The 22,137-nt window shown below is 43.1% G+C and overlaps 1 protein-coding gene across 3 annotated transcripts in view; it reads right to left on the bottom strand.

The window, feature by feature from the left end:
- LOC116322310 (latent-transforming growth factor beta-binding protein 2) overlaps positions 1-22,137 on the bottom strand; it is a 90,854-nt gene that overhangs the window by 42,470 nt on the left and 26,247 nt on the right. For all 3 annotated transcript variants that reach the window (XM_039603441.1, XM_039603442.1, XM_039603443.1), the window contains exons 4-8: positions 12,859-13,118; positions 11,807-11,980; positions 8,751-8,951; positions 7,050-7,333; positions 5,876-5,978 (exon numbers count right to left, since the gene is read on the bottom strand). In XM_039603441.1, the coding sequence (XP_039459375.1) occupies positions 5,876-5,978; positions 7,050-7,333; positions 8,751-8,951; positions 11,807-11,980; positions 12,859-13,118 (1,022 nt within the window). The remainder of the gene's footprint in view (positions 1-5,875; positions 5,979-7,049; positions 7,334-8,750; positions 8,952-11,806; positions 11,981-12,858; positions 13,119-22,137) is intronic.

The following is a 22,137-nucleotide window of genomic DNA, read 5'->3' as shown; positions in this document are numbered from 1 at the left end:
ATGGTTAAACTCTTTTTCACTGACAGTGATGCCAAAAATTTCACTCAATTGTAAACTGAGCTGTATGTGGCCCATGATGTAAAACGAGTTCAACATCCCCGTTCTAGTGTTTTGATTTTATTTTTTAATTGACCTTTAGTTCCTTTTATTTTCCTGTCTGTGTTTCCTCTATCTCACTTTCACTCTCACACCCTTTCTTATTATGCTACTTTTAAGACTTCTATCTAGTTGGATTTCATGTTTTACTTTGAAGGGTTCTCTATCCTGTCTTGTGTGAGTTTTACTTCCTCCTTTGTGACTGACTTCACCTGTCATTGATTGTTCTCACCTGTCTGTCTGCTCCCAGCTGTGTCTCATCATGTAATCACTGCTCTGTGTATTTAGAGTCCTCCTTCCTCTATGTCTTTGTTAGATTATCTGTTATTCGCACTCATGTGCCTACCAGGTTTCCAAGTTTTTGCCTTGACTTTTTTAAAATTCCTGTTTGTTTCCTTAGATGTCAGTTTAGTTTGCTGAGTAAAGGTCAGTTTTCTCCTCTTTTGGGTTTCTAGGTTCTTCTGCCAGTTTTTGAAGTGTCATTTGTTAATCAACAAAGCTTGAGGTTCTGTACCCTGTACTTAAATCAATTCCTCACTACAAGCTAACAGGCAGATAGTGCTTAGAGTTTCCTTAAGCATATCCTGGACCTAAAAATGCTTGAACTTTAAGATAAGTTCAGTAAAAGTTTTATTGGTCCACAGGGTTGAGCTGTTTGTGGCTAGTTAAAAAAAATTGCATAAAAGCGCTCGGCCTGCCAAAGTTCACAATGACTTTCCTAATTACTGGTTGAAACTGTATCTGCGAATCAGAACCTTGTCTTCTAACCATCAACCTCAAGAAAAGATAATCAGCCCCAAAACTAAAAATGGGTGACAACTTGGCCATGTAATTTTCATTAATATCCAAAAAGCAAAGCATGATTGTGTCCTGATTTAATGGCGTGCCAGTTCCCATGCTTGTTTCTACAATCATTTGTGTAGAAAATATAGAGCTCCACAGCCAGTGGCTTGCAAGAGTGAGCTCAAGCTGCGCATCATTAGTGTCGCCCTTGGTTACAAAGACTGTAAACTCAGACTTGTCTGTATCCCCAGAGAGAACAGACAAAACCTTTCAATTGTTGTCTATCCATTTAGCCCTGTTCAACAAAAGACTTCGTCACGCCTCACTAATTTATTGTCCATCTCCATTCAGTTGTGTTGTGCATTCCACTGGAGGCTGTTCAATAATATTTGCTCAAATTCCCTGACCTGAAAGTGTAATTCAGATTCCTGTAAACTTCTTGATAGCTCGTGTTATCCTGACTTAAATCTGAATAAATCCCTTAAGTAAAATTTGTTTAGTGAAAAGCACTGCTGGGATTTCAAATGAAAGGACAGCTTATGCAAAATAAGAGAGCTGGCTAAGAAAAAAAAGAGACAGGAAGCTGAGAAGGGAGAAAGCTTAGAGTCAGATGGGTTTCTCAGCCATACAGAAATCTTTAATTGCAGATTTTTGGTGCGATCACAATGTAGACCACCCGGCCTGCAGGCAGTTCTTCTAAGACGATTGAGTGGTCTGGTCCATCAATCACAGGGCTCAGAGCCCTTCACCAGCTTCTCCAGGGACTTGCCTCAGTGTTGGGCTTCTTCTCTTAACCAACTGGAAAACCTGAGAACTTGTGGGAGACAAGAGGGAGGAGGGATGGATGCCATCCACAGGATGCAAACGGTAGACAGTCTTCCTTTCTCTTCCATCGGGGTATACTCTAAGAAAAGACCCAAGAGCAAAGCCAAGACCTCATGATCCTTTCCATAAAATTACTTTCTGACATTCCGCCACAGGACGAACTAAAAGAAGGAGCAAACGGAGCTCTTTAATCATCACAGAGTTTCAGGTCTTTTGAATCGCTACGATGGCAGAGCCATCTCTTCTTGGCCTCTGAGCCAACACTTGATTGGAGCAAACAGCTTAAAGACAAGTCATTTTCTCTCAAAACAGAATGTTTCCTTGGCAAAAGCCATACTTGCCAATCTGGCACGGACCATATCACACGGCCTGTAAATACGTCCCTGCAAGTGAAGCTAAAGCTGATCAGCAAAGATACGTGCGGTTAGCATCAGTGTCACACTGCAAATGCATAAACACAGCACCAATGTAAAAGCTGCAACATATTGCATTTGCTCAATCAACAGCAGTCTCATCTGTATAGTATTGCTTTCACACAACGATCCCATGGGACATATGATGCAATGACAAAAACAGCTTTGATGAGGAGTTTATTTCATTTTTCTGCCACATTAAATCTTTTACTGAAAACATACTTTTCATTGTCTCTATTCACGAAAGTATGCATGTCATGTCAGTGTTTGTAGTTTGACAATTTTGCTTAATGTCCTTTTCCAAGATGCTGATGGCAGTGTAACCCGCATCAAATACATTTAAAACAGAACCACATTCCTCCATAATCTCTGTGGACTATTTACCACCTGGGCTTCTTCCAAAATAAGGCATGCCACGGTACATTCCCAATAAAAAAAATATGCTTAACGTAGCTTGTATCGAATTAAGAAAAGCATCACAAATTTCAAATCCATGCGCCTCCAACTGGGATTTATTTCTCGTAGTGGTTAGGTCGGCTCAGCGCTGATTAGCTACGCTGCTGCCCAGCTAATAGATTCCATAATTTGAGTTGTTAAGGGATAACACTAAGTCAACATCAATGAATCAAATGCTGTCAAAGAGATGCGACATCTCTATCTGATCACCACGAGAAGCTGCTGTGAAGTTGTTCCAGTGCATCTGTTCTGTTGCTGCTTGTTTCTAAGGCAAAGTAATCGCATCTCTGGTTTTTGTTGGTCATTAACAAGTGTTCGTGTTTGATCAGTGCTAATAAAAAGCAAGAAGCACAGGCTTTGGCTGGTCAGTTTAAATGTCTCAGGACTAGATGGAAGATTTAGGAAGGGATGAGTTCATGTGGGAAGATCTGGAAGTTGTGGAGCTCTCCGAGTGCCCCCCGACCCCCACCGCCCCTCCTTCGCCTCATCTGACTTTGCTGATCTAAACCTCATGAAGAATAGCTTCCTCATTACAGAGAGAAAACAGAGAGGAGTGGGGAGCAAAAACAGGCAGATGACTTCCACAGACAGAGGTCGAATTGAGGGTGGGGCAAAACCGTGTGAGGGCAGTGACAACACGGTGACCTCGGTGACCCAGGAAGGTAGGGTTAGAGAGAGGAAGCCAAGGCTCCTGTGGGTGTGGTGGTTACTTAAAGTCCCTGGGGACCTCTGATCCGACTCCTTGGGAAGCCTCCCAAGGCTTCAGCCTGGCTCATGGAGAGAGTCACTGAGAGGAAAGCTGCCCATCAGTGACAGATGGGGAGACAAATGGCTTGTGAAATTCCATGAGCAGTGAAACACAGTGAGGGAAAGGCTGCCAGCTTTAGAGTGTGATGCCAACACGATAGTATAGGTCAGACTTGGGCCATAGCAATTTGCCTTCAGATAACTGGGAACCTCTGATTAATTTTCTGATTGAAATGTATCCTTAACCCAAAGATTTGCACAAACAGCCCTATCACTTGCTTTTCAAGGATAAAATTCCTCTCAGCATATAACGGATCCAGTTTCTCTTAATGGGACTCGTGTAACCAAATCACCTCCTGTCCAACTCACCTATTCTCTTTCTCACTTGACTTGACTTAAGTCACTGGTTAGTTCTCAAACTTGAGGACCTCTACATTGCAGAAAGAAATTGCAGTGATGGAATGAAATGGTTTAAAATCCAAGAAAAGCACAGGGTTTGCTTTGTTACTCCACTTCATCATCCGAACTAAAGAAATGGAGCTGACTTCAGCCTATTGTGGTCGATCTGGAACTCATTACAGGCCAGGAATCCTCAGCATGTGACTTTTAAAGGCACTAACAGCTAAGACTTCATCTCCCACTGAGATGGGACACACTGGCATTTATGCCTCTGCAATATCAGACCTCCTTAATATAATGAACACACAAACACATGCACAAACAGTAAAACAAGCCCACAAAATATCCCTAAGCGATACAGTGTTCTTGGTGTATAATAATATATAATATCCAGCTGAGTAACACAACTAACTGTACATTTACGGACTTGAGACACAGCCAGACTGTAACAGTAGCAATGCATTCTGGATCTATATGACTGTATCGAGAGAGTGCGATGCAGATATACTGACAGTGATGTGGAGGCAGGCAGCAAAGACTTAGCAGTCCTGTCTGCAACAGCACCCCATTAAACTGCGGTCATTCTGGCATCCTCTACCAATATCATAAAAAATGAAGTAGCAAGCCTTGCTCTTAGTCAACAGCGTGTTTAGCAATAAACTGACCAATGGTAGTAATGCACGCCTAGAAACAAACTGGCCTTTCATGACATCATTATCACGTACTCAACAGGACACACGGGAGAGTCCTATTAAGCTACAGGACCTCTCTCCTCACTGCGAGCCGATGGCTGACTCAATCGCTATAAAATAAAGAGAGACACATCATTCTTCAGGAGCTCCACATCATTCCTGTCAAACGCATGAGAAAGCGCACACCTAGACGAGTAAGCAGGGAATGTAGCTTAGAGATAAAGCCCAAGTCTCTACCCTGAGAACAATAGCACTCTTGCAGGAATTCAAAGTATTTCTCGTATTAAAACTCACCCAAAGACTTCTGGGAGAGAGTATATGACTTCATTTTTTACTTAAGTTTTCCCTCTTTCTTTCTTTCTTTCTTTCTTTCTTTGCCATTGTGTGACCCTGGCCTACGATACGCTGCCCCCCAAAAGGAGCCACAAAAATGAGCAAATTGGGTATTCACTCTGTTTTCTCCCCCAACTTCAAAGGAGGGAGCAGGGGAAAACATCTGGGAGCCAAAAGAGATCATGCCGTGGACTTAGAAAGAATTGGAATCTGGCATGCCTGGGGAGACAGTGCGTGGGAGGGAAGAGAATAGATCGACATCTATTATCAAGGCGGGAGACAGAGAGAGAGAGATGATGTCTGCTTCTGATCAACGTCTGGTCAGATATTAAAGAGGGTACAGTCAATCTAACAGTAAAACTAGCAAATCTGCGGGGTATGACCATAATATGACTGAGACACGCGGGAAATAACTGAATCTCCCATAAGCACGGTACGCTGTGGGAGTGCCTAAACCAGTGCATGGACCACATCGTGCTCTCCAAGTAGTAAAAAGAGCTGTCAGAGCCCCCATCTATAGTGGACAGTGTCACCACCAAGCCTTCCTGCCAACATACAACCACCCTGTTGCTGTTTCACTTACCTACCGCAGCTCTGGTTGGGAACCAGTTGCTCATTTCCTCATTCATTCAAGGCCACATTGGCTTGCTTTGCCCGCAGGGTGGGTGGCACGCCTGCCAGGCTCTCATCTTCATGCTAAATGTGTTTTCATTTGCTTCCCGGTTTTGGTTTTATGGAAGTGAAAACAGCTTCATTTTAACAACTGGGAGCATGGGCGAGTCACGCAGCCGCTCTCAAAGGTTTTTAGAAATCTAACAAAGGCCGCTATGTTCTAGTCATCATCGCTCATTAGCATTGTTTAGGCCTGTAAAACATGCTCTGATAAAACTCCACCAAGCATAAACAATGCCTGCGAAGGCATTAATTTTTAGACACCTTAATATGAAGCAATCAGAGTGGGAAAACTCTACCTTTTGAGTCGATGTGTGGCACAGAGCAAGATTACCAAAGGACTAACATCAACAGCAAAACAGAATATTGCACCAACAGAATTAAACCAGATTAGTTTAATTCTAATGGAACAACGAAAAAAGTTACATAACTCTGGTGGCTTTAGTCAGAACAGCTTACCTGGTTTGGTCGGACACTTTTGGCACTTGTTTAGGCCCCAAGAGGCGCCAATACTTCCACAGCAATCATCCTGTTTGGTTAGCCCTGGAAGAGGCTTGCCGCACTACAACAAGACACATCTGTGTTAAATCTATGAAACAAGTTTGGAGAATGAGTGTTACATGTTTGGGTAGGCACGCTTGTTTGTGTGCAAGTGCGTGTGCGCGCTGGCAAGGGTGCAAATGTTTTTGTGTCAGGGTGTGCGTGTATACCTTTCTGCGAGGACAAAGCGAACCAGACACATCGGGGACTGTTTAGTTAGAGGTGGACATAAACACACCAATTCCTAAGAACAGCTATGAACCTCCTGGCGTGCTGCATTAAGGGCTCTTGGTTAAATGCTGAAGGGAGAGTCCTATCAAACTCTACTTGTCGGATTTTGTCTGATAGAAATTAAACTTAAGAGATTATATTTTTTCTTCAGATTGAATCCATTATGGTTGGATAAGATGGAAATTTGCAGGGTGAATCTGCTCTTTTGCTGAAGTTTAGTTCTTCTTTGACATAGTGACTAAGTGGTTTAATTTAAATTGCCTTACTTAACCAGAGAGGAAATAATGGAAACAGCACTTGAGCACAAACAAACTCAAGAACTAATTCTGGCAAAAACAACTCATTGTGTTGTTGCAACTGAAATACTAATAAGACCCAACAATAGCCAAGCTAACAGATGCTGTATGAGGTCTAAGATTAGCCGAGCTCACGCACTGCCACTTAAAGTCCTTTCCTTTTCCCAAGTGCTTTAGGATACATTAAAGCAAAGCACTGTAAATCTACAAAATGTGCCACAGTCTGAGCACACAGGCGATGAAAATCTCACCGTTTGGGCCACCTGGGGAGGTTTCAAGCCTCACCTTCACCTCCTCTGAATGCATCCTAACTCATAACATGATTTTGTTGAGGAAGTGGTGGAACATGAGATGGCCAGTGTGGCCAAGCCTCATAAATCCCGGACTTTACACATAAATCATTTTCACAAACTTCCTGTTTGAAGAAACAGCTAGCAGAGAAGGTTAAGGGATGTGAATATATAATGGCAGCTGTGGCTAAAACACTGTGTTCCAGTCGTTTCAACACCTAGACCACAATATTTTATGTGTATTGATATAAGTTGAGATAGCAGTGTACACGGTACCTGTCCATCGACTGTCTCCTGAAAGCATCTTCCAACATTTCCGTTCTGACGGATGTGGGTTGTGGCGTGGCCGTGGCCATTCCCGTTAGCGTGTGGGTGTCTGCTGCTGTGCTCGCTGGAGTATTCATGTCCGTTTCCAGGCTGGGAGCGCTGCTGGACAGAGTGAGCCCCCTCTGTGGTGGCTGGTCTTTGCCCAGGTTGGACTCGAGCTACTTGGTGGATCTGGACATCAGCTTCTGGAGGATGCTGAATGTGGACGTTGACCAAGGATGGGTGGAGAGACGCTGGAGAAGAAGAGATCCAAAGCTTACACAGCATAGTAGATAGTTTACAGTGTCAAAACTTGAACCGTATAAGGGGAAGCATCCTCTGCCAAGGGATAAAATCTGTATATACATACTGCAGTGCATGAGATGTCAGCTAAAGTCTTACGCAAACACTTGCTTCATCATCAAGTCACGAGATTTGGTGCATATTGGTAATTCCTGGCAGTGGAGAGGCCCTTAAGATGCTACAAAACAACAACAACACAAAGCGTTTCGGATTCTCTGGTTTAAATCAAATCGTTTTAAAGACTGAAAACAGTTTTGCTGAAGAGTTGAGAAGATGTTGCAATGTGAGGCTCTGTTGTCCTTCTGACACAGGGTAAGCATCCATCTTCAGGGAGTGCCAGGTTTTTTCCCAGAATCCCGACCCACTCTCATGAATCATAACCTCACACACAGACAGCAGAATCCAAGGAGAAAATGCAAAACTTAGTCCAGGACAAGAATGGCTCCATTTCATATATAAAGCATACAGGCAGGACAAACAATGTCTTTCCTGTAACATAATAACACACTGACTGGATATGTCATTAAACGCAGTTATTAAGTAATTAATTTCTCCATAAGAAGATGAAATGTGTCTGAGTGTAATTTAATTGAATTTAGACTGGCCTTCTGCTTCTAGTTAACTGTTCCATAAAATGAGAAACTATGAAAGGAGGACACGATCGCTTACACCAGGGGATGAGAGTGAATTTATCTCTTTTATTCAAGCACAACAATTCGTATTGTTGCCGTGCTCTGTTTCTAATATCTTCTGTCTGGTAAACGCGGCATTGTGTGAACAATAAGATGACTTGTACTGAGTCATCTATGAGCTGTTCTGCTTAAAATAGAAAGTGACCTCTGCTGTTGGCAAGGAAAGCAATAACACTACACTATAAACAATGTTAAAAATGAAGCTATGCTTTTTTCTTCCTTTTTTTTTTTATTAAGGCAACTTCTGTTGCAAAATTCAAGTCAGGTGATTATTTTATGTTGAATGAAACTGATTAATCGCAGGCATTCATGAGATCCTTTGCTTCTGGAAGAAAGGAACAGCCAGGAAACCCACAATTGTTGTTTATTAACTGTGTTTTGCTTCTTTTTTCGACACTTCTCTGTTGGAGTGTAAGCTTTACTACAAGAATGACAACCTTGCAGTTATGAGGCACGAGTACAGCCAGAGTCATGAAGAAATCAACGTGTTAGCGAACTGACAGTCGCTCTGAGGTCTCTTAAATATGCACAATATCCAAAATGAAAAGTAATGGCCAATGTAAACTGTTATCTTGCCAGTGATGAGAGTTATCAGTGTCAAGCTAAGAGCACTTGTAATCTGAAGACATGCTAATAAATTTTGAGTGAGTGGGGAGGCGTGCCGGAGCGTGATTACCTGGCTGATTGGACAGTGGGAGAGTGTACATGGAGTGGGATGGAGATTTTGGTCTCTGGTGGTTCCTGTGGCTTTGAGGGGTGGGTCGGGCAGGAGGAGGGACTGGCAGGTGACAAAACCGTCCTGTTGAGTTTGACGGACACCAGCACAGGTCCCTGCCGATGCACCGGCCTCCATTAAGACAGGGGATCTGACAGAAGACTGCAAAGATGAAGGACAAAAAATGGAGAAAAAAAGGGTTATGAATGAGAGGAATCTTTAGAAAACACAACATACCACATTTAATTGCACAGCATCATCTAACCTTACACACAAGGATCTGGTAATAAGAAACAGAAGGCGTAGTCCTAATAGGAAGGGCATGTGCTAGGGCTTCCTGTGGACAGCCTTTGTTTGCAAACGGTTAGCAACGGTCATGCTGTTCTCTGCTTTGGCACTACCAGACACCTCATTCCACATGACGTTTATAAAATCTCAACTTTGTCCTCGCGACAGAGCCATGCCCCTCACGCTGTGCCTCCTTCAATGACATGTTTTGCCTCTCATCCGTAATTACATACTCCTGTGCAGGATGATGAGTGATGATGCATGATTCATGCTGTAATAATTTGCAGAAAATAATAACAAGATACCATATGGGACACGTGTTTGGATGACAAAAGGCGAAAAAGTTCCCCTAAATATCAAATATTGTCCAAAAAATGAAAGGAGTGCAACTGGCTCAAAGCCATCCAAGTAAATCCAAGTCCAAAATGTGTTCTGTCTACAATTTGATTTATATTTTGTAATTTGCCGTGGAAAGAAAAACAGAACAGACCAGCAGTGGCCAGATGGTGTTTGACAGTAGTGCTTTAACAGCCCTTTCATTGCCTTATCTTTTGGCATAAGGGATGGGTGCCAGCCCAGCACCCTACATACCTGGGCCTGTTCCCATCTACAGTTTCGCTCTGACCTGACCTCTCCTAACTGAAAACATCAAAGACAATCAAATGAGGGGAAAAAAAATCTATCCAACTATGACGAATATAGAACTATTCTGGAGCATGAAGGATGAGAAAGTTAAGCAATGCACTTTTACAAAAACAAGAGACTGTTTTGCAAGATACAGATTCAAATGGCCTGCATGCTATGAGATTAAAGAGAATGCCAGACATGGAAACACACAGGGAACTGCATCCTCTGTGTCTCATTGAGGCTAACAGGGTGCAAACAGGGAACAGGGAGATGCTGGACGGTTCTGATGGCATGTAGGGAATGAGCACCCTGTCACATAACATTAACAAGAGTGGGACCACAGGACGAAAAGAGGGAGGAATAGAACAAGAACAGAATCGCGTATCAGATGGGACATTAAAAGGATTAGCAGGAGAATGCTAACAGAATAGATTAAAAACAGAATAAAAAGAAACAGAAATAAAACGAAGGAGAAACAATGCAGGGACAGAGACGGGCAGAAAGACTAAATATGTCCAGACACAGAGAAAGGCCTCCTGTGATTCGACATGCGGGCTAAATTATCAACTCAAGGAGGGCTATTAAAACCTCTCAGTGTTGGATGCATGTCTGCACTGGTCTGTGTCAGGCCAGTCCCACCCTGGTATGGGGCAGGAACTATTCTTAGACAACATCCTACTGTCGAATTTCCGCAGCAGGTTCCACGTCTGCCTATCTTTCTGTCCATTTAACAACCTCTAACGAGCGAGACGCACATGCGCACACACTTCTCACCCAATAAACAGACTTCTACCAATCTAATATCAGCTTTAAGTAAGTGTTGTACACAGGGTGTGCATCGAGAGGCACTGCTGCAATTACCCAGCGGTTTTTACTGCGCTGTTTTTACTGCGCTGTTTAAGCAACGTAACAACAGCATGAGATAACTGTTTGGTGTCCACTTGACATTCCTGGACGAACACGCAGACCCGAGCAATAACAGGATGCGAGTCTAAATGGAAAGCGATCTCTTTTTAACGTGCTCTTTAACGCATGCTTTTACATAACGAAGACGGGGGATTTTTGTTTTTTGTTTGAGAATAAAAGTGGGACATAAAAACTAACCACTGAGGAAAAAGTGGAAATGCCAGGAATGTAATCTCGTGAAGGGTCTCTGCCAGGATGCTGAAGTGTTTAGAATATCTACGCCGTGTTCCAAAACCCTGCTAATGTGCACATAAATCTGCAACATCGACCTGTTTATATATTCATAAGCCTGCGATGTCCTCCCTAAATAGGCTAGTGCATTTCGGGGAGGGTTGTTTGCATGTTTGTATCCCTGTTTGAGTTTATATTTATGAGAGTTGTAACTGGAGCGGATCTATATATGTATGTGTGTGGTATGCGCGCCCTTCATCTCTAATCCATAATTAGTCTGAGGTCTAAGCTGGACCATTAAACCTGATGAGAAAACTCAGAAACACGCAGGGGGTGCGACCCTCGCCTTGGCACTAGCCGCCCCCTGCTATCCCATGGACACTCCTGTGTGAATTTGGAGCAAAGCCCTCTGGATAAATGGCAGGTTTAATGTAATCCCTGTAAAACCCTGTTCATGCTGCTACTCTTTCTCTCTTTTCAGCCTCTCCCTCTCCTTTTTCATCCATTCCTGCCCTCCCAGAGAGCATGTTAAACGGTTAACGGCGAGGCCAACCGCGAGGTGTAAACCGCAAAAGGGATGGGGCTAAGTGTTGGGGAGCGTGGGACCACTAGGTCCACGTGTCTGTGTACAAGGGGAGATTAGGCCCCTTTTACAGAGCTTGCTTTTAATCTGCTCTCCCCTGTCTGTCTTTTTCTTTGACAGTGAAAGTTTTCAGCATAGCTCTCATGCTTAATCTACACCACTCTGCCTCCTGTCTAAGATTGGTATTCAGAACAGACAGCATGCCACTGGGAACCCATTTTGTCTAGCTCACCCAATAAAAAAAAGAATGAGATACCAAACACAGACTGTGTGTGAGAATCGAAAGGGAGAAAGAGAGACACTCAGGGACAACACAGAGCAGTATCACAGAGATAAGCAGGCAGACAGGCATTACTGTCAGAGGGCCGGGGTCGACACTCACAGAGTCGGAAGCCCTGGTTCTTCGGCTGCTGCTGGTGCGAGGTCTCGCTGTAGACCTCGGTCATGTCTCCCTTCTCGCAGCTATTATAGCAACGCCCTCTGGAGCACACCCTGCGGCACATCATAGGTGTGAAGACGATCTTGATGCGATCCAGGTTGGAGGTGAGGTTGGCCCCTGGAAAACACACACACACCTGGTTGAGAAGCAGCAGTAGAGACAGGCTAGAGACGAGCTGCATCCTTCCACCTTCAGCTTCACTGTGACACACTCCCCGTCTGGGCAAAAGGGAGGTTTATAAGTGCGAGGGTGTGTGCTGACGGTTGGCCAGTGGCACGCTGCAGCTGAACGTGCGATGTGCCACAGACCAGCAAAAAAAAAAAAAAAGAGGGGGGGTTGAGAAGGCTATTAGGTTTTTGGGCTAGCCTCCAAGCCCTTTATCTTTGAGAGAAGGTGTTTTGGATATGTGTATGTGTGAAGGAAACAAAGAGAGTGTAGGTGAGCACTGTGTAATGGTGGGAAGCTGTTCAACAGCCCTTGCTGCGGTACGGGGCTAAAAAACAGGAGGATGTAGAACGGCAGACAGCTGTGCACGCTGGATCAAAGAGGGGGAAAAAAACTGGTGACGTTCACATCACATTTCCAACAACAACCAGGGTCCAGTGTCTAACATGTCAGAGAAGTGTCTGAGTAAATTCCCAAAGGTTCTTAACTGCGCATTCTCGCACATGCTCAAACTGCAATAGCTTTGATACGTAACGTCTGTGCATGTGATGAAGACCACAGAGGGCGTGAGGTGTTTGGACAGAGGGAGAAAGGAAGTGCATCCTGGGACGCTGCCAATTTTTCCTTGTGGCTAATGTTGAACAATGACACCACAGGAAGTGTATGCATGTATTGTGGTCACTCTGAATTTCGTCAGGCATTCATAGCGATTGCATTTGTTTTGAGGTAGCTAGGGGCAGAGGATGTGAAATGATAACAGAGCCAAGATTTATGATATTCACAAATATTCAAGTGGAAGACATACATGTATTCAGTCTCATGGTACTTACCTGCTGGTAATAATGCATTGCTGAACTGTCCGTGCAGCTGGCTGTTGCTGGTTGGCCTGTGAGTATTGTGGGAATGTGTGTTGGTATGCCCGTTCCTGTTTCCATACCAGTTCCCGTGCTCGTTGCCGTTAGAGTAGCCATTGCCATTGGGCAGAGCGTTGGAGGTTATAGGCCCAGAGGATGATGGATAACGTTTCACAGTACGGGAGGTCCCGGTCTGCTGAGGGGAGGAGTCAGGAGGTCCCCGTCTCACTTGGGTCCTGTAAATTATCACAAGGCCATAAACACATGACCTCAGACAAAAGCTAATGTCCCACACACACATATATATGCAGTCACAAAGATACACCCATGAGCATCTTATACGTGTCACCATGAAATCCATTTAAGTGTGCTCAGTGTGTGCAACAGAAAGTAGGACTCCTAAGAGACAAACATGCCATCTAGCTCATAGATTACTTAATAATACTTAATCAATTTTATAGAATAAAACATTTAAGTTTAATGGAACTGGTAATACTGAATCATTCTTTAAGCACCACAATGCTAAAATAAAATAAAAGTGGACCTAACGCCATACTGTTATTTTGGATCTCCACTAGAACAGCTATTATTTATTTGTATGCGATCCCTCAGTTTTATCACCATCAGAAACAAGTTATTTTAGCTTCCATATCTTTCAGGCCATCCTCTCAGTAAGCAAACTTACTTCTGATTGGCTATCGGGTTCTGCAAACAGACTCATGTGCTTGTGAGCACCACATCCTCAACTTCCTGGTTTTCAGGTTCACAAAAACAAACTTTAAATCTTTTAAACAAAACTCAGTTTCTTGTTTTGTCAGCTTCTCAAATCAGTTGGACATCTATGCTCTGTAAATATTACGCTCATTACCTGCTTATTACTGGATTTAGTCTTCCAGTCAAACGCTGTATGAAAACAAAAGTCTCTACTGTCACCCACAAAAAACGTGTAGAATAATCGTATGCAGAGCTCTCGGTTTGGTCGTCTCCTGCACAAATCCAAGAGAAGAAAACAGTAACGGCAGTCTGAAGGCCGAACTTTTGGCTCACACAAGCGGACCTTCTTCTTTGAATCTTTGAACGTGGTTAAAATGACCACCCACCATTGTATCAGTGTACATATGACAGCACACTGCAGACATCTTAAAGCCATTTCACAGGAATAGATTGGCCAACAAAATATTAGGCAGCCAAAGAGAGTCTGTGTGTGGCTCGTCTTAGAAAAGCGTGTGATTAAACACATTAGATCTTTCCATCACAACTCCAAAACCTTTCCATCACACATTGTGTCTGCATGACTAGATTATGAACTCCTTGTTTTGTCTGACTGTGGCCAACCAGAGAGCAACATCCTGAGTGTTGCAGTGAATTGGAGGAAGTATTAAAACTGGGGTCGACGAACAAAGCTCGACCAGGGCTGCAAGGGCGCAAGTTTTTTCCCCAGTGAGCATTTCATTTGGGTCAATTACTGAGCCAGTGTTGCACGACCTGGAAGTTGAGCTCATGTGAGTGACCTGGGGGAGGCGCGTGCCTCTCAGACAGACAGGCAGACAAGCCTACCTGGGTATAAGATTGATTTTGGAATGCTGGGATTCAGCCCTGCAAAAAAACAAAAAAACAAACAAACAAAAAAACATCTGGATCCCACTGATCGGCCCTGACAGACAGGCAGTGAAGGACAAAGGTGAGCTATGCTGGATAGATCAAATAAACACTTGTACAAAACTGTGGGTTTTTTTCTAAACCACACATCACAAATCAGCTCTGTTAACCCCCACACACACTCACAACAATAATCAAGCAAATAAACATGTGCGCACACACACAAAAATGCATATTTGTCCACACAAAAGCAAACACAGACACACCGTGTCCCAGCTGTCCTAGATATAATACATGCCTGTGCGTGTCTCTTTATTCATAAACTACATTCCTGTTACCATGAGGAGTAGGACACCAAATGAGGAAGCCTAAAAGGTAGACAAACATGTGATAATGTTCTCTCACATCATCTTTTTAAATGACATTTAGCACCTAAAGCTGACAGGGTGGATTTGGGAGAAAGGATGTGACACAGGGAAACCAGAGGTGCTACTGCCAAGGTAATAACGATGGACAGGAGGTGGCAAAAGACCATTACGCTTCCATGCTCAAATATGATTGGGTTTTTCCATCACTAACAGTGACACCTGACCTGCAAGCATCCTGCCTCACTTCCTAGGCCTAGCCAGATGTTGCTCTGTCTACCTCTCGTATGTTCAATGGCAAAATGGTTTCCTCCCAGTGTGAGCTCACGGTTACCCTCTCTGCCTGCAGATCAGGGAGCACACGGGGCAAGCACAACCTCACTCTGACGTCAAGGCCTCTGTGGCTTAAAGCGGAATCATTCCCCTCCCTTGTTCTGGGTGACTTGAAAGCAATTTCGAAGTTTACATGGGACATGGGCTGTACAGACAGATGGAAGTAATGTTTGGGGTATCAGGCAATGGCCATACAGTTTTAATTAAATCACTTAAGTCAGCAATAACAGAGCTGCTGAGCACATGGTACAAAGTCTGAAATAAGGCAAATAAAAATGAATGGAAAAAAATAATAATAGCTGAGTAGTTCTCAGTCTTTCAGCAGCTGGTATCATCTGACACTTTTCAGTTCAACAAAGCTACTTAGCATTTATGAAATCCAAAAAGCTCTCACCAAGCACCAATCAGGACAGACAACGCTAGCATGTGATATTAGTTGGTAAAGAGGAAACACATTCACTTACCTGGTCACTTTATTAGGTACAACCTTTCAACTGTCAAGGACAATTACTAATCAGCCAATCACATGGCAATGACTCAATGCATTTAGGCAAGTAAACATAGTCAAGACGACCTGCCTTAAGTTCAAACCGAGTAAGGCAGAAAGGGGATTTATGTGGCTTTGTTACTGGTAAATGGTATAGCTGTTGGTGCCAGATAGGCTGGTCTGAGTATTTCAGAAACTACTGATCTACTGGGGGGTTTTCTACACATTCATCTCATGGGTTTGTGGTCAGAAAAAGAGAATCTTGTGAGGAGCAGTTCTCTGGTTTAAAAGGCCTTATTGATCACAGAAGTTAAAGCAGAATGGTCAGAAGGCAACAGTAACTCAAATAACAAAGCTATGCAAAAGAGCAAACTTAGTTTAAAATTCACATGGGTTCGCTAAAATTTGGCAGCAGAAAAGTGGAACAATATTGCCTGGTCAGATGAGTCTAAATTTCTACAGTACGTTTAGGATGTTACAATCAGAAATGAGTGAAAACAACATAAAATTATGGATCTATCCTGCTGTGTATCCATGAATTAGGCTGCTGGTGGTGTATTTTCTTGGCACACGTTGAGCCTCTTAGTACAAGTTGAGCATCATTTAAATGTGAGTACTGTTGCTGACCATAGCCATCCTTTTATGACTGCAGTGTACCCATCTTCTGATGGCTGAAGTTCAAATTGTCTCATACTGGTTTCTTGAACATGCCAGAAATTTGACTTCAGTGCAATCCTAGTACTGCTTCATGTTATTTAAATACTGAAAGGTTGCAGGGACATCTACTTCCCTTTCTGAATAATCAGAACCTTTTAACAAAAAACAGTAAATATGTACTGACACCAAGACTGGAAATACCATTCTCAAATCCAATGCAAGCTTTAGAAGCAGGCAGTGGGTGGGCGTATGCTAAAGCATCAATAATATGTACAAATTCCAGATATTAAATCTGACTTTCTGGTGAGATGCTTTTATAGCATGAGAAGGACCCCGCCATCTCCCTAAAGCACAATTGCAGCACTTCACATGCAGACGTGAAACTGGTAGTCATCAGATATCATTCTCCAAAATAAGCACACATAATGTAATTTATGATTTCACTAGCAAGGCCCAAAGTAGTGCAAGCTTCTGAAATCATGAAGTGAAATCAGGTTATATCCATTTTATAGTTATAGACGCTCTGTGCTTGGACACTACCATATAGTGCAAAGTTTGTCTGAGTTAAGCCCACGAAATGAAATAATTCATGTTCAGAACATGTGCTCAGTAATTATATTCACAGAGAGAGAATTAATTCTGATAAATCTTGATCCAAACACTTGATCAAAGCATCAGCTCATATCTGACAGCAAAGGAAGCCTCCAACTAAGACATGAAGTAACTGTCAGTGTCCACTATCACTCATTATCATTCATCTCACATGCATGGAAAACATTTAAAGCTAAACCTCATCACATCTGAAGAAATTACAAATCACATTCGGGGCCAAGAATCTAAGCTCTACATGAATCAACACTGCAACACTTCCAAAACACTGCAAAAAGTATTATTTGGCACTCAGCTTGCAACATACTGTATCTTTGAACTCATTTAGCATTACAATATGTGAACATTAGCTCTCACAAAGGCATGACAGCCGGCGTGAATGCCTGTTCCAGCCTCGTCAGGCTCAAATGAGTTGGAGAGGAGGCATTTTTGGAGCACAAACAGTACACAGTTAAGCACTGTGAAAACAAGCCAATATCAAGAACTGGAGGACAGTCAAAACGACTACAGATCCTCCAAATCAGTGACGCTTCCAAACAAAATAGCAGGTGTAGCATGAATTTTCATGTTAAGACTGTGATCTCTGGAAGGGCGAGGATAAATGTGGATAAAGTCAGTTATCTGGATTTGTTTAAGCACCAGAAAACTCCAACAGCAGTTGCTCGAAAAGCACCGCTTCCAACCATCCCAGTGGTGACTGTTGTTTCTGTAAGTTGCCCGGTGTCTAGCCTTTTGCTCCGACAGAAATTCAAGATTTATCTAATGATCCTGCTCACCCCGAGCACTCGCTCACACACACATGCATGCAGTGACCCAGATCTTCAAGAACTGTTTACACCTTAAACTGTCTCCGTAGCCCACACTGCATGACGACGCCGGATAAGTGTTTATGTGAAGCACAGCGCAGTAATGTATGGGCCACAGCTGATTCATTCACTAACAGTTCTGTCTCTGAGGCGCTTTCATTACCCACTGTCTCTATAAATCTCCTTGCTAAATAAAGCACACTTGTCAGTTTAACGTATTTCAGGCAGAAACACTTTTTTTCTGGCCTCAGGATGCTGAATAAGTTGGAAAGGTCAGGACTGTGTGATATTAAATGGTTTTTCACTAACTTGCTCACCACTTGAAGCTAAGCACATGTCCAACCTGGTATAGCACATTTTTCATTTTGATTTGTTTGAGAATACCAAAGTCTGTAGCCACATGTAATGGCTTGGGTTGTTGACTTCTAGTAGCTAATGCAGAAAATAGGCTGATACGAAGAGCTTGTCTGCTTGTTAGATGGAACCATTTGGCTTTGACGAGACTGTCAAAACAAGACAGCCTGACAGTAGGCAGAAGTGTCTGGCACAAGCATCCCAGTCTGGGTCACAGTGGCTCTCAGCCTTGTCACTTGGTCCAGTTTTAGTTTTCTTTCTGTGGAGTAGGACATAACCTCTGGAGCGATGAGTGGCAAACCTCTGAATCCATCAGCAGATTTAAAACCAATCAACAAGAGTCGCTCAATAGCGCTGAGGAAAATCGAGTCATTATTCTTTTTATTTAAACAAAAAGTTAAATAGCTCCATTTACCTCTTTCCAATGTGGAACATCAGCCAAAAGAACCCTTATTACATAAGAGCTGAACATAATTAGGGCAATTTGAAGCCTACTTGTTAAATGGGGAAATAAATGATGGTCATCAAAGACCAAGTGTAAATCAAAGTTTACTCACATCCATCTCATTCAGAGGAAGCGTTAAACGCTGTTGTTCGGCTCAAAAAGTTGTGTTTGGATATGCATATCATCGCTCAAACTGAAGGGGGGGGGAAAGTACAAATCTGGGAAAAAAAAATGTGCAAACAGCAGCTGAAACAATGAAAACCTTGTACTACTCAACCACTGCAAACACTGTTGTTGGCAACAAAGAAAAGCGAAGATTTATGAGTGTATTCACGACAGACGTGCACTTTCGCAGTCAAAGAGGGAGCACTGTGAACTGTACAGCGCACTTTGTGAGGGGGTACAAAAAGTTTGGGATATAACAAAGTATGCTGGCCATTTTCCAAAGCTTTCCAAAGGTTCCTACTATGTGGCAAAGTAACGGTTACGAGATCTGAACTCGGAAAGAATTAGCCACGCAACTAACAAACAGACAAAAAACCATTAAACCCAGAACATCTTTGAAACAGACAGAAATCATCCATCTTTGTGTACAATATTTTACAATTGAGAACGTCAGCAAAGACATTTTTCAGCAAAATCTCTACAGCAGATGGTGCTCCACATTACACAGAGCCTGCAGACAAAGAGGGAGAGTGCACACTGTTGAAACTAGTCCCAGGAGGTGTTATTCAAGAACATTAGCAAAGACATACACACTTGACTCTTGTTCGTGTTTTGCTATTCAAATCCCAGTAGTGTTGTGAATCTGTGTGATGGTCCAAGACTCCAACTACAATGTAGCAAGGAAAATATTCCAGATTAGCAGTAATGATACTTGAAGGATGGCTAAGAGTCTTGTTGCCAACTATGACTTGTTTGCTTCAGAATTTGATTTAGCCAAATCTGAGCTTTTTGTATCTGATATTTGATAAGAAATTAATTGCTCACTGGATATTTTGAGTCTATTTTGTTTTTAAAAAAATGATAGCCTTGTTTTGCCATATTCGATCTCCCCCGCCCCCCAGGAAAATGGGGGAGAGAAGCTTGGTTAGGAGACTTTGGTCTGACTTAACAGCCTTGGTGTATTTTAGGAGGTGAAAGAAGTCTGAAACAGAATTTATTCTTTCTTACCAACCCAGTCAACGCACCAAACCATCTGCACCACCGGTGGCCAAAACCCCACTGCGGTCACACATCTCATTCCTCAGACTTTATGGAGAACACTCTCATCCATTCATCATTCGCCACCAAGGTCCCTGTGTGTTTCTTTCAATAAAACCCTGAGGTCTGATCCTAAACATGCACCAATAAATATAATATCCAACCCCAAGGACACTTTCATTTTATTGTTGTTGTGTCCTTCCTCATAGCAACAAGGTCATGCAATGGCATAGTGGTAAAGTTTGTGCTCAGTGAAACTTCAAAAATAACTCAACACCAGCCTCTGTCACATTAAAGTCTTACCCTAAATTACAGCTTTTTGTGAATGTTTAATGTCTGGTAGTAAATGTTTTGACCTCCAGAGTCTTGGCATTTGTCGCAGCATCTTTTGCAGGATAATCATGAAGCTCGCACATGGTGATATCTGAGTCTTAGATTGAAGCAAATATCTCAACGGCTCAGAAAATATGCCTTATCTCCCCCTCGACTAAGCTTAAGTGTGCTGCACAGGCAAGAGAGTGGTAACGGTCTATTCATTTAAGTTGTGGCAAGAAAAAATAAAGAATTTTTCCAATATTTGTGACTTTTTCTCCAAAGAGTTTGCACTGTATACGAAAATGATCAAATTGTAACTGAGTGCACCTTTGAAATTCAATTTAAATATGCCAGAAGTGCCAGTGGTCCAACATGTGTCCCATAACATAAAGTACGAATAAAAGGAAAACACCTAGTAACTGGAACATGTGCATTGCTTTAACGATAAGCTCCTCTCTACTAAAACAAGTTTTTCTCGTATACGTGGCCGCATAAGGCCAAACATCAGTGAGCAATTAAGGCCCAGTCTTTCTTTGATAACATCTCTAGTCATTATGACTTGGATAATTGTGGGTCCTGGCAGAATATTCCCCCTTGTGAAAATATGGGTGTGTCTAAGGGCTTATCGCACCAGCCACGGAGGCTGGATTAAATCATGTTCTCTCTGTCTGGACGGCCTTCCAGGAATCCCACTAGTAGCAGCCAGAGCCTGGGTGAAATGAGTTACAGTGGGGCTGGATTGATTCAGAAAGCTTTTTATTCTCCCCCAGGGGAAGAGTCTTATATTAGTGCAACAACTGGGCCTAGTGCACCATGGAAAGCAGAAAAGGGTCTTGAGAAATTGACTGAGCAAAGACTGTTATTCGGATCAGCCGAAGTGCCGCGCAGACAAATGAAGAGATGAAGTTCCACTTAATTTTATAGGTATAACTTCCCCCAGCGTCTGCATGAAAATAGATTTTCTGTAAATCTGACCTCACTGAGGTTTGCCGACATTACATGATCAAAACACATGACTCCTGCCGTCTGCTCAAACGCAGCGCAGGCCAGCACCTGTGAAATAATCAGCTCCCTTTTTTTATCTCCGGGGGGTGGGAGGGGGCAGGCAGTAGCCGTGCCAATGTGCCAAGTTTTCACCTCAGCATTTAAAAAGCAGGGTTTTCAAATCCAGGAAGCAGTGAGTCTGGATGAAAGAAAATCAGTGTGGTTGCTGTGGTTCAGGGGCCAGAACCAAAATGCCTGCAGGCCTGGTGAGCTGAGAAGCCATTTAATATTCTCCCGTTTATTGTAGTTGCTCTGATCATTAACTTAGTAAAACGCCGCAAGACAGGTCAGCAGGAAGAGCCATTACCAACTGCTGACTGAGGCTATATATGCTGGTCAGAGTCATATGTCAGACTGCTTTCACGATAAGCCAAAAAGGGTTTCCATTTAGAAGAGTGATTAAGCAAATTTTTGAATTGGAATATAATGCTGGTTTGAAAAGAAATTTTACAGGGACCACAGGGCAAATGTAGACATGAACAAGTCCAGCTTTTGGAGGTCTACTTTTGTATAGTTTTAAACTTTTGGAGGTCTACTTCATCCCCCAGGGGAACCCACAGGAACCCTACATCCTGACATCTGAATGGATTAACTGGTCCCATACTGCTAATTCATGTTTTCAACACCATGCCCCATATCTGGGAGATGTGTCTGATTGATGCTATCTCCATCTGCCTCAGTGCCGGAGGTGGAGGCCGGAGAGCATTCCGGGACAGGCGTGCTTCTTTCTTTTTATAATTACTGTACAGTATTTGTCCGTCCGACAGCTGCATCTGCACAGGCCAGCTTGATGAGGTGGATTTGGCCACGAACGCAGAGCCCGCTGGCACGGCGACTCAGAGAGAGTGTTTCAGATGGGGCTTTAGGAGAGGTGGGACGGGGGAGAGAAAGACATATCTGTCCCATGCTGAGTGCTGAGTTCTCTATGGTCCTTTGTTCCCTCTGGCCTAGCAGGAAGCCAAACACTCATGGGACTAGTTTGGCTCTGTGATTGTAGGAAAAAAAAAAAAACACCAACTCTTCCTGGCCTGGCTCGGT

The sequence above is a fragment of the Oreochromis aureus genome, linkage group 19, assembly GCF_013358895.1.
Source record: "Oreochromis aureus strain Israel breed Guangdong linkage group 19, ZZ_aureus, whole genome shotgun sequence".
Classification (NCBI taxonomy): domain Eukaryota; kingdom Metazoa; phylum Chordata; class Actinopteri; order Cichliformes; family Cichlidae; genus Oreochromis; species Oreochromis aureus.
Note: the sequence above shows the minus strand (reverse complement) of the source record. Positions and strands in the feature narration are given on the sequence as shown.